Source organism: Cyprinodon tularosa, unplaced genomic scaffold (genome assembly GCF_016077235.1).
Source record: "Cyprinodon tularosa strain WSP-4 unplaced genomic scaffold, ASM1607723v1 ctg713, whole genome shotgun sequence".
NCBI lineage: Eukaryota > Metazoa > Chordata > Actinopteri > Cyprinodontiformes > Cyprinodontidae > Cyprinodon > Cyprinodon tularosa.
The window spans coordinates 347,192-365,997 of NW_024039467.1; the positions used below are offsets into that span (position 1 = coordinate 347,192).

Consider the following 18,806-nt stretch of genomic DNA (forward strand, 5'->3'; position numbering starts at 1 on the left):
GATTTATTTCTTCAAAAGGAACAGAAAGAGGCTGATGTGAGCTGACCTGGTAAACCGGCTGGAAGTCTCCTGTGACGGCAAATATGGTCTGAATGTTGTTATCGCTCAGCTTCTGAACCAGGTGAGCAATGGAGGGGTAGTCCTTAAATTAGAACAGAGTTGGATCTTTAACTACACTTCACAGAAAACAATTAAATATTGCCAAAGCTGTAACGTCTCCATACATAGTAGTGGCTCATTGTGTAAACGTTGTTCTCTAGGTGGCATTTCCCATCGTTGGGCAGCACAATGCCACCCAGCTTGCCATCCCCAGCAAAGTGGAACCCGGCGTCAGTGGAAAACACCAGCAGGCGGGTTACATTCCTCCAGCCAATCTGCTCCTGAAACGAAAAAAAAAAAAATAATTTAAAAACAATGATCTGCGATCACTTATATCCCAGGAAACTTGTTTATATGAGCAGCTTAAAAAGATACAAATGAGGTTTTGATATGAAGCCAAAATCTCCCAGCGAGCAGAGACGACTCATTAAAAATAAGTTTCCTGAAAGAAATCAGCCCATAAACTTTACTGGTTACATCTGGTGAGGCGTAGCTGCAAGCAAGTGGTGAAATTTACGGAACGGGGGAATAAAATACCCTAAAACCTCAGTGGATATTTCCTAAGAGATGGGAGAATGGTAGCGAATCATTTTGCTTACCCCACAGACAGCCACTTGCATGATGGCGTCAAAGCCCCCTTCAGGAGAGTCCAGGTTCCCAGAGATCTGTTGCACACCCACCAGGTCGTTGAACATGTTTCCGTCGCTGGTGAGTGGCAGCACGTTCTTGTAGCTGAACGGACTGGTGCAGTTCTGGTCGCCGGTGCAAGGGTTTAGCAGCTTGGCTGGAGTGGTGCTGATGTAAGGCATGACTGTCTTCTCCACAAAGGACCCAAAACCTTTGGGAAAAGTTACAGTCAGACTTAGATTTTGGTAAATACCACTTTACAGTTCGTACAATGAAATTATCCCAGGCAGCACAATAAAAAAAAAAAAAAAAAAAATTAAAGAGTAGTAGATATCAGCAAAAAAAATATTATTTATAATATTAATATTTGCATTTCTTCTGATTCTGAAGACCATTCTAGATAACATATCTGTAAAAATAAGCAATGAGTTCAAGCTTTATCTATGAGAAATTTAAATCAGATTAAAAATCTTTAGAACTGCAGGAAAGGAAATCTTTGATTTAATGAATGCAGTCAGTTACATATTTGGTTTCAGGATGGAATTTGTCCTGCAACTAATGATTATTTTGCTAATTAATCAATCTGTTGAACATTTTTTTAGATTAGTCGATTAGTAATCAGATAGTAAATAGTTCTTAAATCAGGAGAAACTAAAGCAATTCCACTTAAGGAGTTCTGGATAGACAGGGTTCCTACAGCATAAGGCAAGTTAAATTCAAGACTTTTTAAGACTTTTTAATGCCACTTGAAATAAAAATTTAAGACCAAATTCACAAGAAAAACAAGAAAAACCTGCTTGGGACAACTTAACCCAAAGGTTTATTTTAACATAAACCACTGCACTAATGTTTCAAATTTTGAAAAGCTTCCCATACAGGAAGAAAGCTAAAAACACACAGATGACAGATATATTTTAACAATTATTTAACTGAATTCACAAACTTTGTTTTAGCAGGGAACAAAACAAATCAGTTTTAAAGCCACAACATAACCAGTGCTACGTCTTTTTTTCAGCTATTTTTCTTTGTATCGTTTTCTTAGTATGTTTGATTTGGTGATAAGTGGAGGCGTTGCAGAGACAAGGGTGGAACTAAACTGAGAAATACCGGCTGTTTCTGAGTAACTCCATTTTGACGCCTTGTGTTTCGTGCTTCGCATGTGCGACTCCACTGCCTTAATTCCCATCGTTCCGAGCTTGAATCGCTTCTTGCACAAAATCCACTGAGCCTCATGTATGTTCCCTGGTTTTAGCCATGGAGAAAACTCTTGGCTGGAGCCAATTTTAGTTACATTTACACTTGCTCATGTTTTCCAGACAAAAAGTAAATGGGGCATCTCCCAAATGTCCCGGCCGCAACAACGCTTTTATTGGTTCCGCTATCGGGACGGAACCAATAAAAGCGAGCCGATATTTTTTTTTATTTTTATAATAATTTTTAAAAAAAGTCAATTTTATCGTTTTATTTAGATTACAAAAATAAATCATAATAAAAATAATCCTATTTATGATGTTTTAAAAATTAACACCTACAAAAGACTGATTTAAGACATTTTAATATCAATTAAGGCCATAATTTTATTTTTAAGAATTCAATGCCTTTAAAGACTTTTTAAGGACCTGCGGGAACCCTGATAGAGCATATTGACAGATGAAATAGCTTTTTTTTTTCTTAAATGCAAAATATTTATTAATTTATTTTTTATTTGGATATAATTACTGCTCTAAGTGGGGGTGTTCTATCGACCAAAAACATGTTTTAGAGCCTCTATAATCCAGTTAACGATTAATCGAATTATTGTTTCAGCCTTATACAATGTACTCTAATCAAATTACCTTGTGGAATATATATATGTATCTACATTCATACATATAATACTTTTAGAGATGATAAAATTAAAGGAAACAGAGCTCTGCTGTAGGAAAAATACTGTGTTGCGTGTGTTGCGTTCGGTTCATGCGCTGCTCCTTTTTCTCATAGGCGAAGCGTTTACACTCCAGAGCAGAAGGTGGCGGTACTGCGACCAAAGCCAACCACCAGTAGTAAACAGGAAGAAGAAGCGAAGCAGCATAGCCGGGTGTAGCAGAAAAAAATCTGTTGTTGTGGAGAATTGTGTGGGTATGGCGAGTGGGAAAGAACAGGAGTTGGAAAACGCGCCAGCAGCACTTTATAGGTCTGCTGTATGGAACCACTTTGCATTTAGAGTGACCTACGATGACGGCGGAAAGAAAGTGGAGGATAAAAGTGCAACAGTGTGCAAGCGTTGTGCAACACGTTTTGTTTATGCTAACAGCAACATGTCAGGCTAACAATCAACATATACCGAACCGAACCGAAAACCGTGACCACGAAACCGTGAACCGAACCGAATCATGGACTTTGTGAACTGTTCCACCCCTATTTTATTTATTTTATTTTACTGAATGTATAAGGTCCCTTTTTTCTGCAAAATCACCACAAACAGGCTTAAAATGGAAGACAACCTGACTTTTGCTCCATTTTTATGAAGACGTTTCGACATCTATCCAGCAGGCATTGTAAATTCTGCTTGCCCGTTTTTATTCTTCTGGACTGTAGGAGCCTTTTGTCGTGCAGGGGGCTTTGTGATTGGTCTTTTGCATCATAATGGGAGTCCCTTTGTAAGTTCTTGGGAATGACTTCCATGACTGAACTGTAAATGCTTGGAAGCTGAAACGGCAATCCTCCCACCTCAAAATGACACCTTTTAGGTGACTCAAGCAATCGACATGGGAAGAGAGTGAAGAAAGCTAAATGACCGGGGCTTTATCCCTGTAATGCCAAATGTATCATATTTGATACATACGGTTTCTGAAATGTTTTGTGTCTGACACTTTTTGCATAATTTAATGGTAAAAACTGGGGATGCACGATTTAATCGGCCCTCTATCGGTATCGGCCTGTATTGGCCTTAAAACTGAATATCGGACATCGGCCACCCCACCGATATTTAACCCGATATTTGATCAGCTTCTGAGTTTCTAAAGTCTAAAAAAAAAAAAATACTACTTCTTCTTCTTCCTCAAAAACTTCTTTTTTACAGACAGAAATATTGCTATATGTCATCGTTATGCTACGAAATCCCCAGAAAATTCACAAAATGTTGCCATATTTTTATATGTTGATATATTGACGCGGCATCAATCTATTTTACTAACAAAATCTCACAAGAATTTGCAAAATATCACGAGAGTTTGTAACAGAACGATGAAATTTCACGAGATTTTGAAAGTAAAATAGATCGATACCGCGTTTTTAAAAATCTATTTGATATCAGCATACGAAAATATATTTGAGTATATTATTTTTCAAAGTGTCAGAAATGGATAACAAAACTGCTATTTTCAATGACTACTTATTTTTGTCCAGCTTTAACATCGGTATCGATATCGGTTATCGGCTACATGAGTTTTAAAATATCGGCATATCGGATATCGGCCAAAATCCCAATATCGTGCATCCCTAGTAAAAACTTTGCTCAAAATCCTATTGTACACAATCAGATATACCTTATAACAGAGGGCAGAAGAATGCACAAAAAAATAATCTTGACTTATCGCATAGTAATAAATTATTAATATCAAAAATGTATTTCTGTTTTTTTCTTTTTTACATATTTTGTTAAAAGGCCAAATAAGGACTTCAAACCAAAAAAAAGTAATTTTCTGTTTTGTTTTATTCTTGGATCGGGCTTTAAAAGGGTTAAAGTCCGGTGTACCTTATATATGGAAAAGTTTGAAAGCAGGCTTTGTTTGGTATAAAACCTCAAACTCGACACTATTCCTGACATTTTGAATCGAGAAAGCTTCCTGGATGGGAAGCGGAACCTCTTAAAACTTTGAAAAGTCCAGTGAATTGTTTTTTATTTTCTTTTTTTTTGGAATTTGAAAACAGTCTATTCATTTATGATGCATAATATAATCCAGCACGCCTTATGGTGTGGAAAATACAGTAGACCTTGACATGTGAACACAGCTTTAGTAAAAACCAATTATCTAACTGTTTTCCCTACTTTTGAGATTAAGATGTTTTAAAAAAAAAACGTTTTTTACATGTTTCTTTTGTTTTCTGTACATTTTGAATGATTGTAAGAAGTTCAAATCTTTAAAAGATGAACTATGAGTGAAGATGGAAACTCTCTCCAGATCTTATTAAACTCAGAACAGGTTTAAGTTGCTTCGAAGGTTACAGACAACGTTTTGGAAGGGAGCGGTGTTTGGTTTGTAGGAGTCTTTAAGTAGCTCTCTGTGGGAGATAAATACCTAATATGGCTTCTCTGCCACTGTGTGAAATGATGAATGTTAAACAAAGAAAAGCAACTGAATCCATCCCCACATTCTTTCTGCAGCGAGCAGCAGCAATAGATACAAAAACCATTGGAGTTCCTAACCTATCCTGAAGTCAGAGGTGATCTTTTGCATCTCTTCCATCAGGCTGGTCCCCAGGTTCTTTACATTCTCCAGATCATCCTTCATAGAATAGGACAAGTCCATCAGGTAGTACAGGTCGATGGGATAATCTTCTGCTCTTTTAAACTTCAGCTCAAAAGACTGGGGCTCACCTAAATATACAAACAATAATTGTCATATCACCAAAATGTTATATAAACTTTGAGCAGGAGTGAAGGAGTGATTGTTAAGATGCTAACGCACCAGATCGGAGGGTGAGGCTGACTTTCTGGGGCTGGACCTGTGTGATTTCCTCCGGTTTTAATGCTACCAGTCCTTTGCTGCGATTGGTCACTGACTTGTTCTGGACGATGTCCTGCTGTCCGAGGGGGTTCTCGATAAAGGTCATGTTGCAGCCCCTTTTTATCAGGCCCTGCACCTCATCGCATCGACTTGACACAGTTTCACCCTGCCTTAGGAAGTCCTAAGAGAGACGATCAAACAAGCAAGTTAGAGGGACTGGATCTAGTAAGCAAATTACTTCCAAAATACCAAATTTTAGCAGATTTGTAATTAAATGCATGTTTCTTCATTAAACCAACCATTTTTTGTTTTGTTCTTTTTATCAAAAAAGATTCTTAAAATGAAGTTAAATACTAGGGTAATGGGTTGGAGCTCACCACAAAATATGAATCAATAAAAATGCCACAGGAGGTGATTTTAAAGATGTTAGAAGAAGAAGAATTATAGGATTATAAGAAGCAATTAAATTCTTTAGTACCAATAATGTTTTTTCCCCACAGAGAAATGAAAACTGTATGATCTTCAAAAGGGTATATTTTCTTCGGGATGAAAAACTAAAACACAGGGTTGTTGTAAACGTGCATCAGAGTTTTCTGTAGAACAGAAATCCTCTCCTTGTAATATTGTTGCCAACACTTTGCATTACTCTGCAGTGACTGTAGCTGACAACTTTGATTTACATACTGGGTCTGTACACCAGCCACATTTGGCTCCAGCCTGGATGCACTCTCCACAGTATTTGGCATTGGCGGTTATGCACTCGTTCCCCTCTGGATGGAAAAACAAAGACAGAGAAGTGAGAGTCAGATGGAGCAGCCCTGCATTGCAAGATTCCCGTTAAGCCCCCCACATTTACGCTTCAGTAGGTGTGAAACAGTTACTGAAGGCAGGATATTTGCACTTTGAACATGCCGACAACCAAAAAAAATGACCAGATATTATACAAATCTTACCTTTCTGAGAGAAACAGCAGTAAAAGAGTCCTAAAAATGCTATAAAGCTCAGCTTCAGATCCATCTGAAAACAAAGACAAAACAGTTTCAGGGTCAGCTTAACAGGTAGCTGCGTTTAGGTCGTCTGCTCGATGGTATTGATATTTGCATATGTAATAAAAGTCGACCTCAGGAGGTAAGAGGCTAAAGCTGTAAACGGTCTGCTTATAATTGGAACTCATTTATTATCCCGAGAAGGTTGCTCGGCTTTTCTCTAGCGGTCACGGAGGAACAGACAGCTAATTAAATTCAGACCACTTTCGCACACAAACATGTCTTCCCACAAAGAGCAACCCGCCACCCCTTCTAAATATCACCATTACTGTAAATAGCGTCCACCCCTCTGCTGTCATGTTTATTGATTTCAGGGGCTGTTTTGGTCGGACCGTATCGATGCATCTCTTTCCAATCCTAATGCAGGGCTTGTGCCGCACTAATGGATGCAGCTGAAGGACCTTCCTCTGCAGCAACCGATGGTTTAGGATTTCCTGAAAGCGCGCACATGCGCGTTCACGACGCTACGGAAGCCGGCAGACCAAACCAGATGAAAGTGCGCATTCAGCTCAGCAAAGAACTCATGCTCTTCCTCAACACTGAAGTCCGCAGACATTTTTCTTTCCTTGTTTTTTGTCTTTGCACAGGTAAACAGCACATTTCTTCTTCTACGCTTGCAATATTGGCAAAGCAGACGCTGAATGGGCACTTTCATCTGGTTTGGTCTGCCGGCTTCCGTAGTGTAGTGAACGCACAGGTGCGCGCTTTCCGGAAATCCTATACACTACTGTTTATGTTCTAAAAACATTCTAAATGACTTCGTTTCGAGTAAATTATGAACGCTACCCACTCAGGACACTTGGAATACATTGGACGAGCAGTATGGAGGAATATTGATACGTTTTTTGTGGACTTTTATGGACCTTTCTGCCTCGGGCACCATAGACCTCCATTATTTGAATGTCAGCAGACAGCAAGAAGCCTCCCAGATCTCCAGATGCATTTGAGATATCAAAAAAGTACTCCAGAGTGTTGTTCAGCATGGGGGTGAGTAGAAAATGAAGGCTAATCATGTTTTGGGTGTACTATTCCTTTAAGGTATAGTGAAGGATTCTCTTTTTCCGGGTGCATCATCAAAATAAGTGGTCCTCCTAACTGTCAATCATTCTGGTGATGCGTTTATGTAAGACCATCCTACGTGCTCTACCCCATTTCCACTCTGACATAGTAAAAAAAATGCAAATCTTCTTTTGAAAAATAAGTTTGTGTGAGCGATGAAAAAAAAAACTGTTAAACAATGTGCACGAGGATAAATGGGCTTGTGCATGCTCTCGCACGCATTTAGTAGGTGATACCTCAGGGTTGTGCATGTGCTATTTTCTTTAAAGTGTAGTGGGCGGTCTTTTCAATAAGTCGAGAAGAACCTCCACTATACCTTTTATGCTGCCACAGAAGTAACAGATTTCCTAAAGCACTGGAAAAATCTAAATCTAGATAAGTCATTATTTCTTAAAATAATTGCATTTGTTCTTGAACTTAGAAGGTAAAGGACATTTTGCCAATGGAACAAGAAAATTTACATTTAAAATAAGAAAACACAATTACATTGTCTTACTTCAAGTGCATTTTATCTAAATACCTTATTCTAAGAGTAAAAATACTTATTCAAGTGGCAAATCATCTGATTTACCTACTCAAATTAAGGGTAAATTCACTTAATTTGAGAAATTTTTACTTATTTCTAGATTGTTTTTCCAGTGAGCGTTTGTATGTGAAAATGTTCAAGGAAGAACAAGTTGAACACGAAATCGATTACAGACGACTGTCCAGACGGGACACAAAAAAGGGAGCAAAATATGAGTTTTTGTTAGGGATTGGTTGAGTTTTTGAGGACCCAAATGCAGAGGCAAGGAGGCAGAGGTGAGTTCTTGTAGCTTAAAGGAGGAATGACAGATAAGAGAGGCAGGAATCCAAAAAACCCAACTTAAAAAATGCAAAAAAACCAGAATCATGGAGACATCATGGAAAACATGAATGAGGAGCCAGGGAAAGAAGAGGAAAGAAGAGAAACCAGCACTGAGGAACTGCACAGGGAGAGTTTATATGGGAGACTGAACAAAGACTGGACTAATGAGCTGATTGGGAGCAGGTGTGAAGAGAGAATTCTAGAAGGAAGCTAGGGAAAAGGAGACTACTACAAGAGGGCAACAAAGAAAAACCTAAGAACTCAACAAAATAGGAATTAAACCACTAAAACTAGAAAACATGGAGCAAAGTACAACTGAATACTCAAAAGAAAACTTAACAGAACCAAAAGCGTGACAGGTTTAAATCTAAAATCAACACACAGTTACAACTCGAAATACCTCATTTTTTATGTGTGTTAAGGGAAAGGTGATAAAACAACCACAAACAGTTTGTAGTCAGTAAAGGGTAGAGATTCAGTGATTGCAGGCTTTGGTATTGACTAACAGGCTACATGAAACTTATTTCTTTCTTTCAAAGTATTAAATCAAGCTTGTGTGGATGGGATCATCTGTCCAACCAAGACGTTCATCAGATGCTCCCAAACTGTATGGAAGTGCAGTTACAAGATGAGTCTTTTTCAGCTACACAGAGTGATGCCCTTTCACCCAAGATTTGATTAAAGTCAAAGAGTTAAAAAAAAACACACGTTGAGGGACTACTTATAGAAATATACTAAAAACACCATCCACCACCAGAACAACACCTGAAATGATGATTGGTTGTTCAGGACTCAATATTTGCCATATATCTGTCAGGACTCCTGTTTTTTGTGTTTGTGTTTCTGTGTTTGTCTCCCTTCATCCACCAGGAGGCGCCTGGTTCTGGTCCGCCTCCTCACACACCTGCTGATGGTTTCCTCGTTAAACGGAGTGTTTTTAAGCTGCTGAATGCCACTACCTTGATGCCTCGAAGTGTTTGCGAGTTTTGGGTACTCTAGCCAAGCTGAGTTTTGCTGAGTCAAACTGAGTTTTTGTCAACCTGAGTTTAACTTTGTTTTTGTCTTTGCCTCTTGGCAGGAAGTCTTCCTGGTAACTGGAATTTTCGAACCTTCTCTCCCTGGAAGGATCTACTGAGCTTCAAACTGAGCTGGGGTTCAAACAGGAGGTTTGGATCCACTTTCCCAATGAGATCGTTTGAGCTTCACACTGAGAAAGGGGTTAATCTCCACTACGACCCGTTCAAGTACCGCAGGAAATCTGAGTGGCAGTCAGTTTCTCCGTTCACCTACTAACAACCGCATTCTGGATAAACCCTGTTTCTCCCTCCACCGAATCAGACAAACACTGGAACCACGGCACACAGAAAGGAGTCAAGGATTCAACGACTTCTCTGGAAACGTGAGTCGGCAACCAAATCCTCTTCTCCAAGTTCACGAGTCAAATTCCCCACTGAACCTGAACTAACCGCTGTGTCTTCCCCTCACTTTACAGTTCCGGTTTAGCAGTGTTCAGAGCAACACTTCTCCCCCTGTTTAACTTCTTCAATAAAACCTGTTAAACCTTTTCACTGGTCTCTCTGTTTCGGTTTTCTGCATTTGGGTCTGAACTTTGTAATATCATGACAAAATCACAATGGTAGTTGGCATGAACATTGATCAGAACCAAAGTAAATGGTAACAAGGTGAAGTAAAACATCTCCAGAATATAGAGAAAATTTCTTTTTCATTTGCTTTCAAACAATAAAAAGCAATTTTTATTGAAGACGATTAAAGCTTTTGCAACAACAACAAAAAAAGCTTCACAAGCGTTACAGGAAATAATGGCATCTATACATCTCTAGACAAGAATCAGCCGTCAAAGTTTAGTAATCATATATTGTATTGTTTAGCCACAGTTTCAAATGTGGCGAAGCTAAATAATAGCTGGAATGTGAAGCCAATATCCTGCCTGACCATTAATCAAAAACTCATGGGGAGTCATTCCTCGGAGAATGTCCACAGAAGCTAATGTAATTCACACTGGATATTGAAGCATGAGGTTCAAATAAAAAAAAAAAAACAGTGACTGAAGCTTTTTGTGTTTTTATTTCTTTTAACAGTCACTGCTGGCCTTTTATGGGATTTTAAAATTAGATTGCTTTACACTGTTGGTAAAACAGGCTCTGACAGTAAGTGTGAGCGGTGTTGACCGACGCATTCCTGAATGCCTTTGTATCTGTGTGTGTGTCCATTTAAATAGACACAGAAGGGCAGACAGCCTGTCTACAGCCCCCCAGATTAGATCAGATGGCTTAACTCTCCACTGCTATGTAGCACCCTATAAGTCTTACTATTTCCATTTAAATTAAAAGAATAATTAAAAAGACAATACATAAGGAACTACACACAGTGTTGACACCACTTTAAAAAGACTTAAAAAGTTAGTTGTTTTAGGAAAGAGATTTATAGAGACAAATTTAAAACAATGAGAGGAGAATGAATAAACTATCATTTCTGGGGAAAAGAAGAAAAACTTCAGGATGATATATTTCACACTGCATTCCTGCAGCACACAAACCTACAAATATTTTATTTTCCCTGTAACTGTGGATCTGTTTTTGGTTCCAACAATCTTTTCAGATGCAAACTAACCCTGTAAAACTCAAGCTGGGAGTCAAGTGTCTTGGAGCTTAGAGGAATGTGTGGTAAAAAATAAATAAACAAATCTCTATTTATAGAGCTAGAGTCAAAGGGCTAAAGAACAGGAAAGAAGCAGAATATTGTTCCCATGTGTGGACCTAAAGCTCATGTATAGATTTAAATGCATTAAATTCAACTTAATTCAGAGTTTCCTGACATGATTCTGTGTTAAAGGAATAGTACACCCAAAACATGATTAGCCTTCATTTTCTACTCACCCCCATGCTGAACAACACTCTGGAGTACTTTTTTGATATCTCAAATGCATCTGGAGATCTGGGAGGCTTCTTGCTGTCTGCTGACATTCAAATAATGGAGGTCTATGGCGGCCGAGGCAGAAAGGTCCATAAAAGTCCACAAAAAACGTGTCAATATTCCTCCATACTGCTCGTCCAATGTATTCCAAGTTTCCTGAGTGGGTAGCATCCAGAATTTACTCGAAACAAAGTCATTTAGAATGTTTTTAGAGCATAAACAGTAGTGTATAGGATTTCCTGAAAGCGCGCACATGCGCGTTCACAACGCTACGGAAACCGCGGCAGACCAAACCAGATGAAAGTGCGCATTCAGCTCGGCAAAGAACTCATGCTCTTCCTCAACACTGAAGTCCTCAGACATTTTTCTTTCGTTGTTTCTTTCTTTGCACAGGTAAACAGCACATTTCTTCTTCTACGCTTGCATTATCGGCAGAGCAGACGCTGAATGCGCACTTTCATCTGGTTTGATCTGCCTGCTTCCATAGCGAAATCCTATACACTACTGTTTATGCTCTAAAAACATTCTAAATGACTTCGTTTCGAGTAAATTCTGGACACTACCCACTCAGGACACTTGGAATACATTGGACGAGCAGTATGGAGGAATATTGACACGTTTTTTGTGGACTTTTATGGACCTTTCTGCCTCGGGCGCCATAGACCTCCATTATTTGAATGTCAGCAGACAGCAAGAAGCCTCCCAGATCTCCAGATGCATTTGAGATATCAAAAAAGTACTCCAGAATGTTGTTCAGCATGGGGGTGAGTAAAAAATGAAGGCTAATCATGTTTTGGGTGTACTATTCCTTTAAGTTTAGGCTAATTCAAAGCATTTTTAATTGTACAGATAAATGCTGAAAAGCAGTAATAATGTTGTAGTAATTATGTCATGCATGGCAACTGTACCACTACTGAAGAAATACACCATAAGGAGAAAGATTGGACTCTGCACATAAAGCTGAAAAGCTTTAAATTAAGAGTGTTTTGGTAAATTGCTTGAAAAGACAAGAAAATTCAATACTTAGAAAATCCAGCTTTTTTAGTAAATCAGTTGTTCTATTCAGATAGAGTCAGTTCAACATGTTTTGATAGTTGTTCCTCAACAATGGAGCATCATCTTGTTATAAAACTCAGAGGCGAATAGGAGGAAGTGGGGAGCCAGATGAAGCACTCTGGATGTGTAATGATTTTACAGTTGATGATAACTTTTATTTCAATATTCTTTGACTAGATAGCCTGCGTCTTTACCAATCAGTGACCAACAGACGGAGTGACTGGAAGGATAAGCAAGCAGGCACTGAAACGGCAGCTTTTATTTGACTGAAAATAGCGGGTTAATCTGAGTTTTTGAAACATGGATCGACCCACTAACAATCAACATTTGGCTCCCTTTCCACTGGCAAAAAAAGCTGCGCCTAAAGGCTGATTTATACTCAGAAACCAGGCAGGAGGCCTCTGATTGGTCAAAATCTACATCCGCTCTACACTATCCGTATTTCCTGATTGGTACCTTACCGGCTTGTTTTGTTTGTATGACCGCCATTGTGGAAAAGAACTCGTGAAGAAGGAACATATAGAAGACCGAGGTGCACAAGAACGCTGGGACGCTTTTTCCACCTGGATCTCCGCTCTTTTTCACCCTCATGTCCCTCCGTTGTCGGACAAACTTGCCCCCACTTCCTCACCGCCTCGACCGCAGCTAGACCCATGGCTAGTTCCTGATTGTCCCTCTGGCCTTGTGGCTGGAATAACACTTCAAATTTGGGCTTCTTATGCTACGTTCACACCGGACGCAGCAGGAGCAGAAAATTTGCTTCTGCTGCTTAATTTTTGCTGCTTGTACCAGTTTAGTTCTGACGCGCGGCTGAAGCAGCTTTGCTGCTCTGGCTGCGCGGTGCAAAAGTGGGTCTGAAGCGCGTTGGGCGAAGCTTCACTTTCCTTTCTTTGCCTTGCAGCTATATTTGCTGTGATCAGTCGGAATAAAGCAGTTTTAATATGTTTTTAAGTGAGAAATTTCCACCAGAAAAATTTCTGCATTTTCAGTTCATTTATGCCTCAATAAACGGTTTCAGAGGAGTGATCACAGCGCTCTGTATCATCAGCGATGTGTCTGTCTCACGGCCAGCTCCCAGATCAGCTTCTCTGATTGGTTGATGCATCACGTCGAGCAGCAAAAGTTAAATTTTTACATATCGAGCAGCAGCGCGTCACGCTCCCGACGCGCTGCTTCAACGGCTCAGACGCGCTGCGCCTGCTGCTCAAAACGCGCTGCGGGACCTTTGGCTGCGCCTTGACGCACGTCAACCATTGACTTTGCATGTAAACTCGCTGCTTCTGCTGTGCCTGCTGCGTCATTACAACATGCACTGCTTCTTATAGTGGAAGAAGCAGTGCGCAGTGGACACACACGACCTTTCCCTCAGATTGTATTGGTTAATTCACATGGATTAATATCTTATTCCTTCTGGGGCTTCGTCATCTTAAAGTAGGAAAACACATCTTTTTTTCTCTTGCTTTTTTGAATCTGCTTCTGACAACAATAAATCAAAGAATCAGGGGATAAAGTGTTTCATAACAGCCAATTTTAGTAACTATAAACTGTTACTGGAAGTATCCATCAATTTTAATCAGTGAAAAAAAAAATTAAATATATATATATTTTGTTAAGTGCCAAAAAGGCCAAATCTTGCAGCTGTTACTTCATTCACTGAAAACAGCCGCCATAAAGGCAAAATATTCTAACCCGTCCATCAATGTCATTTGAAAAGCCCACAAAGTTAGGAAACTGAACAAATAATTTTGAAAGAGGATCGGAAAGCCAAGAGAGCTGTAATCAACAATACCCCGATAGATTTATGAGGTTTGAAAAGTAACTACCCCTTTATAAATGACTAGATCGTTTGCCTACCATGGATATAATGAAAAACAAATGCATAAAAGCCGGAGGGTGTGGGTCTTTTGAAATTCTTACAGAGCATCCCACAGACCTCAAATATATAAGCAACCTGAGAGAACAAGAGCAGTTCCTTTAATAGAGCAAGCCAGCTCAGCACTGGCTATTACAAGCTTATTAAGCTGTCCTTGTCGTTCTTTCACTGGTAGCACACTTAAACACACATCATGCTCGTCATGCACACCTGTGATGTGACTAATAGAAGCTCTGTTTTCACACAGATCCTCCCGTCTGGAGGAGAGGTTAAGACATGGCAGATTGAGGCGCATGTCACACTGGGGCTGAGCTGCTCAGGCATTCCTGAGATCTTAAACACTCTGCATAACCATGATAGTAACCAGTCATTCTGTTTCTGCTCTTTATCAAGATGTAAAGTTTGGGATCCTGCAAGAAAAGAAGTGAAATTTGCAGAGATATATCTAGATACCTGTTAAACATTTAATATCTTAATCTCATACTGACTGTTTGGAAACTCAAAAACATGACTCTGCTAGCCAATCTCTGGTGTGTATACTTTAACTGAGAGAAGAAATGTTCAAAGTTAATTTTTTATCTAGCTCACGTTTTAAGAAATAAATTCAGACAAACCCAAAAAGGTGCAGGTATCTATTTGAAAGGATATTTCCTATGGAGGGCTGCAAGGTGGATCAGTTTTTTGCTATATTTGAATATACATATTTTATCAATGGGACTGAAATGTATTCAGACTAAAAAAAATATCAAATTTTCCTGTTTATATAAATAAAGGTAATCAGAATTAAAGCCGATTGGACGAAAAAAAAGTAACTCATGTAAAAATACTAGTGCTGTCAAACTATTAAAAATTTTGATTGCGATTAATCGCATAATATCAACAGTTAACTCAAGATTAATCGCAAATTAATCGCATATTTTATCTTTTTATTTTATTTGGGCATTTTAAAAAATGTGCAATAATGTAAAAAAAAATTGCTTATACAATAAGTTTTTTTAATTATTTTTTTTTAAAGCACTTTTAAAAAACTAGAATAAAAATATCCTGGTTTAAATTCTGGCCAATAATTATTCAAAAATTGTAAAAAAAAAAATTACAAAACTACAGAACAGTAAACAGTACTTCAAAGAACTCCATAAAATTTAGTTTTTTCTCAAACATAGGACAAAAATAAAGATGTACTGTTAAAATAAAGTGCACATTCCGTTATGAAATTCAGACTTAATTCAAATAAAATGAAGTTACTCACAAAATAATAAATAAATCAAACAAATTTACAATAACTGGGCTTTGCAGTCATCTTAACAACATAACATTTTACATGTAGAACATTTTCAAAATGCTTTAATATTACTTTGGTCTGAACAGGAATTGCAGCAGCAGTGCTTTCCACATGACTTAATTTATTTCTTTGTCTTGTTGGCACTAAGCCAGTGAGACGCTCGTTTCTTCTGGACAACATAGACATAGGAGTCAGGTTTTGTGAAGACAGCCTTCTGGGATAACTTTAAAATGAAACGTATCATTCAGGATACCTTGTCTGCTGGCCATTTTTGCTCACTCAAAGCACGGGTCTGTTATACTGCGGTCTCTCCCAAAACATAGCGTTCCTGAAGCTACGGAAAGCGCCGAGGGTAAAACAAACAGTACAGCGAGCACTGCTGAAGAATAAAGAACAAAAGCGCACGGTGTGTTTGTTTTGATGCGCGATTAACGTGCGTTAAAAAAAATGTCGGCGTTATAGTCTAGAGCAGTTAACGCGTTAATAACGCTTTAAAACTGACAGCCCTAAAAAATACCAAATATGCACTCAGGTCAGCATGTCTTCTTTAGAATAATTTTATACAAAAAAAAACTTTTACATGTTTTGTGAATGTTTTTTCAATAGGCATAAAGACCCTCTGAGTCAGGTTACAAGTTTTATTCCCATCCTGTAGAACCCAATCGGAATATTCCAACTGGCAACTTAACACAAATTTTTAGTCCCATCATCCAATTAATTATGTTCCTTATCTTATAAACTTGGGTTCTGGGTTTAAACCCAAAGTGGCACGGGGTGAACCTGCAAACAAAATGCAGAAAGATCCTAATCTGGGATTCAAACCCAAAACCTTATTCCTACAAGGTAACAGCACAACCAACTGACCCCATAACTTTAGATTAGGTTCAGTATTACCTCTGATTTGCCACTTGATGCAGGTGTGTGACGAATTTTGTTCTCCACATCTCTGTGGATGTTATTTTTTTTCCAAATTTATAATCTGCATCTTAAATATTTAATCTTGTTTTTTTGGATCAAAAAGCCTAACTAGCTGTGGTACCTGTTAGTTAGTCTTCAGGCAAGAAACATTGTGTTCGCTGCACCAGTTGCCTAAATTAGGGCTGGGCAATAACTGCAAACACTGATCCATTTTTTAGAATGCTATTCCCGAGTGGGGTCGCGGGGGTTGCTGGTGTCCTTCTGTATTTTGGTAATTCTATATTTATTCTTTATCTTCACTTGCCACCTTTTGCTATTAAATGATTAGAAACCACCTCAGCTTCCGTTTCTGCATTTGGGTCCTCTTCAAACCTCCACTTAACTTGACAAGTTACTGCTTTCAGTTGGTTCTTCTTTCAACAAACTGCAACTCAGTCTGTATACTCCAGTTATTGATTATTATATTCAGTCCTGATTAACATTTTACTTCCTCAAACAGGTTAACAACTCAGTTATCCTGAGGAAATCCAGTTGAAATGAATTAAACACAAGAACATGACAAGAGCGGTTCTCTTTTGACTTGAACCACAATGCCAAATTCTTAGGAGCACTGACCTTAGCAGCATTGCCATGATTAATGACCGATATTGTCAGGAAGTAAGCAGTTAGACACACCAAAGCATATGCTGCAATAGTTAAGAACTTGTCATGGCTTAATTTCTCTGTGCTCCTTTGGAGGGAAGAGGGGGGGAGGCTTCCTTTAGTCAGAATGGAAAAGACGGAAAAACAGGAAAGGGCGGTTCACAGCTTGGTTGGAGAGGGTGGCATTAAGACCGAAGGAAAGGCTTTACTTTTCATCTGTGCCATGTGCCTGCTTGGTTATCTAGCTGACTTTAATTTAAAGTTCAGCCTTCAGTAGCATAATGAATGGACTGTTGATGTTTGGTGGTTTTAATTAGAGATGTGTTAAAACATTCTAGGATGCGTTCTGCCGTTCCAACACTGTTCCTGCACAAACCAGTGGCCCTTTGCTTCCCCATAACATGAACAGCGCTGAGTGGGCAACATGTCTGAGCTCTGAGACGTCAAAGAAGGGAGGCGTTAAAGAAGAACACCAAACAGAGCTCCACTGTGTCCAACCCCCCCGTCTCACCACAGCTTCCCACCATGATCCCATCCAGAGGACCCTCTCGTTCCACACAAAGGAAATTAGTCAGGCTGCCCCCTGGGACTATGACAGAGCCTCTGATGTACTAAACACTCACTGCCCTCTCATTCCTGAAAGACTGTGTAAAAAAAATCTAACGAGATATGCTAATGGATTAACTACTTGTTTTTTTCCCCTTTTTTTTAAGCATTCAGGGATAGTGACAGGATTACAGTTGATACCAAACAGAAATTCCTCCATTGTAATGTAGAAAAAGTCCTAAAGGGAAATAAGAGTTAAAACAAGTGACTCCAATGAGCAATGAGACCAAGTTTCTAAATGTCAATTCACAATTTAGAATATTTCTATAGCGCCAATTCACAACACATGTCATCTCAAAGCACTTAACAGTTCACCAGATCACAGTCAAATTGATTCATAGTTTTCTATCTAAGGAAAACCAGTTGATTGCTTCGACTCATTGACTCAAAGGTAATTCCTCAAGGTAAGTAAGTAAAACTCCCTTTTAACAGGAATAAACCTCCAGCAGAACCAGGCTAAGTGTGAGCGGCCATCTGCCGAGGCCGACTGGGGTAGCCCCCGTATGCTACATTTGCTATACAGGGGTTAAGTAAGAACTGACTGGAATGAAACCTGCTGTCATCCAGACTGTTTAGCAGAAAAAAAACGTAGAGACAAGCAAAACCAACCAGCATCCAAATGTAAACAACTGACCTCAATCAAATGTATTATGCAAAGAACTAATTTGTTGATTATCGTGACAGGCGTGACAGAAGTGGCAGCCATCTGGAGTTTTAGTAGTAATTTCCTACTCAGACATTTTGACTTCTGAGCGCATCTGCAACACATCATAAGCATGCGGGGTTCACAGCAAGGTCATCATATTTCTATTTCTTTCGGGAACTTGTCACACATTTCGTTGTTACCATATATTTTTAAAATTAACCACCAAAATTAAGAGATGTCCATTTGTATAAACGTGTACAAACCTCAAATTAGAACCCCTAATTCACACATTTCCACCACTTTTCATTGGCCTTACACATTAGATCCTAATAAAATACAATGAAGTTTGCGGCTGTAGAGTTTGAGAAACCCTACTGGTAAAGGCTTTAGCCGAGTGTTATTCACAGAGGGGAAAGGAGAAATGAAAAAACATTGAGATAAGTAAGAAGACACTTCCCACGC

The 18,806-nt window shown here is 38.9% G+C and overlaps 1 protein-coding gene across 2 annotated transcripts in view; it reads right to left on the reverse strand.

Annotated features, from left to right (window-relative positions):
• Window positions 1-18,806, reverse strand: part of LOC119772525 (integrin beta-1-like) — a 59,253-nt gene that overhangs the window by 18,606 nt on the left and 21,841 nt on the right. For both annotated transcript variants that reach the window (XM_038268979.1, XM_038268978.1), the window contains exons 2-8: window positions 6,389-6,452; window positions 6,120-6,205; window positions 5,397-5,616; window positions 5,135-5,305; window positions 699-937; window positions 225-380; window positions 47-142 (exon numbers count right to left, since the gene is read on the reverse strand). In XM_038268979.1, coding sequence (XP_038124907.1) covers window positions 47-142; window positions 225-380; window positions 699-937; window positions 5,135-5,305; window positions 5,397-5,616; window positions 6,120-6,205; window positions 6,389-6,452 — 1,032 coding nt within the window. The remainder of the gene's footprint in view (window positions 1-46; window positions 143-224; window positions 381-698; window positions 938-5,134; window positions 5,306-5,396; window positions 5,617-6,119; window positions 6,206-6,388; window positions 6,453-18,806) is intronic.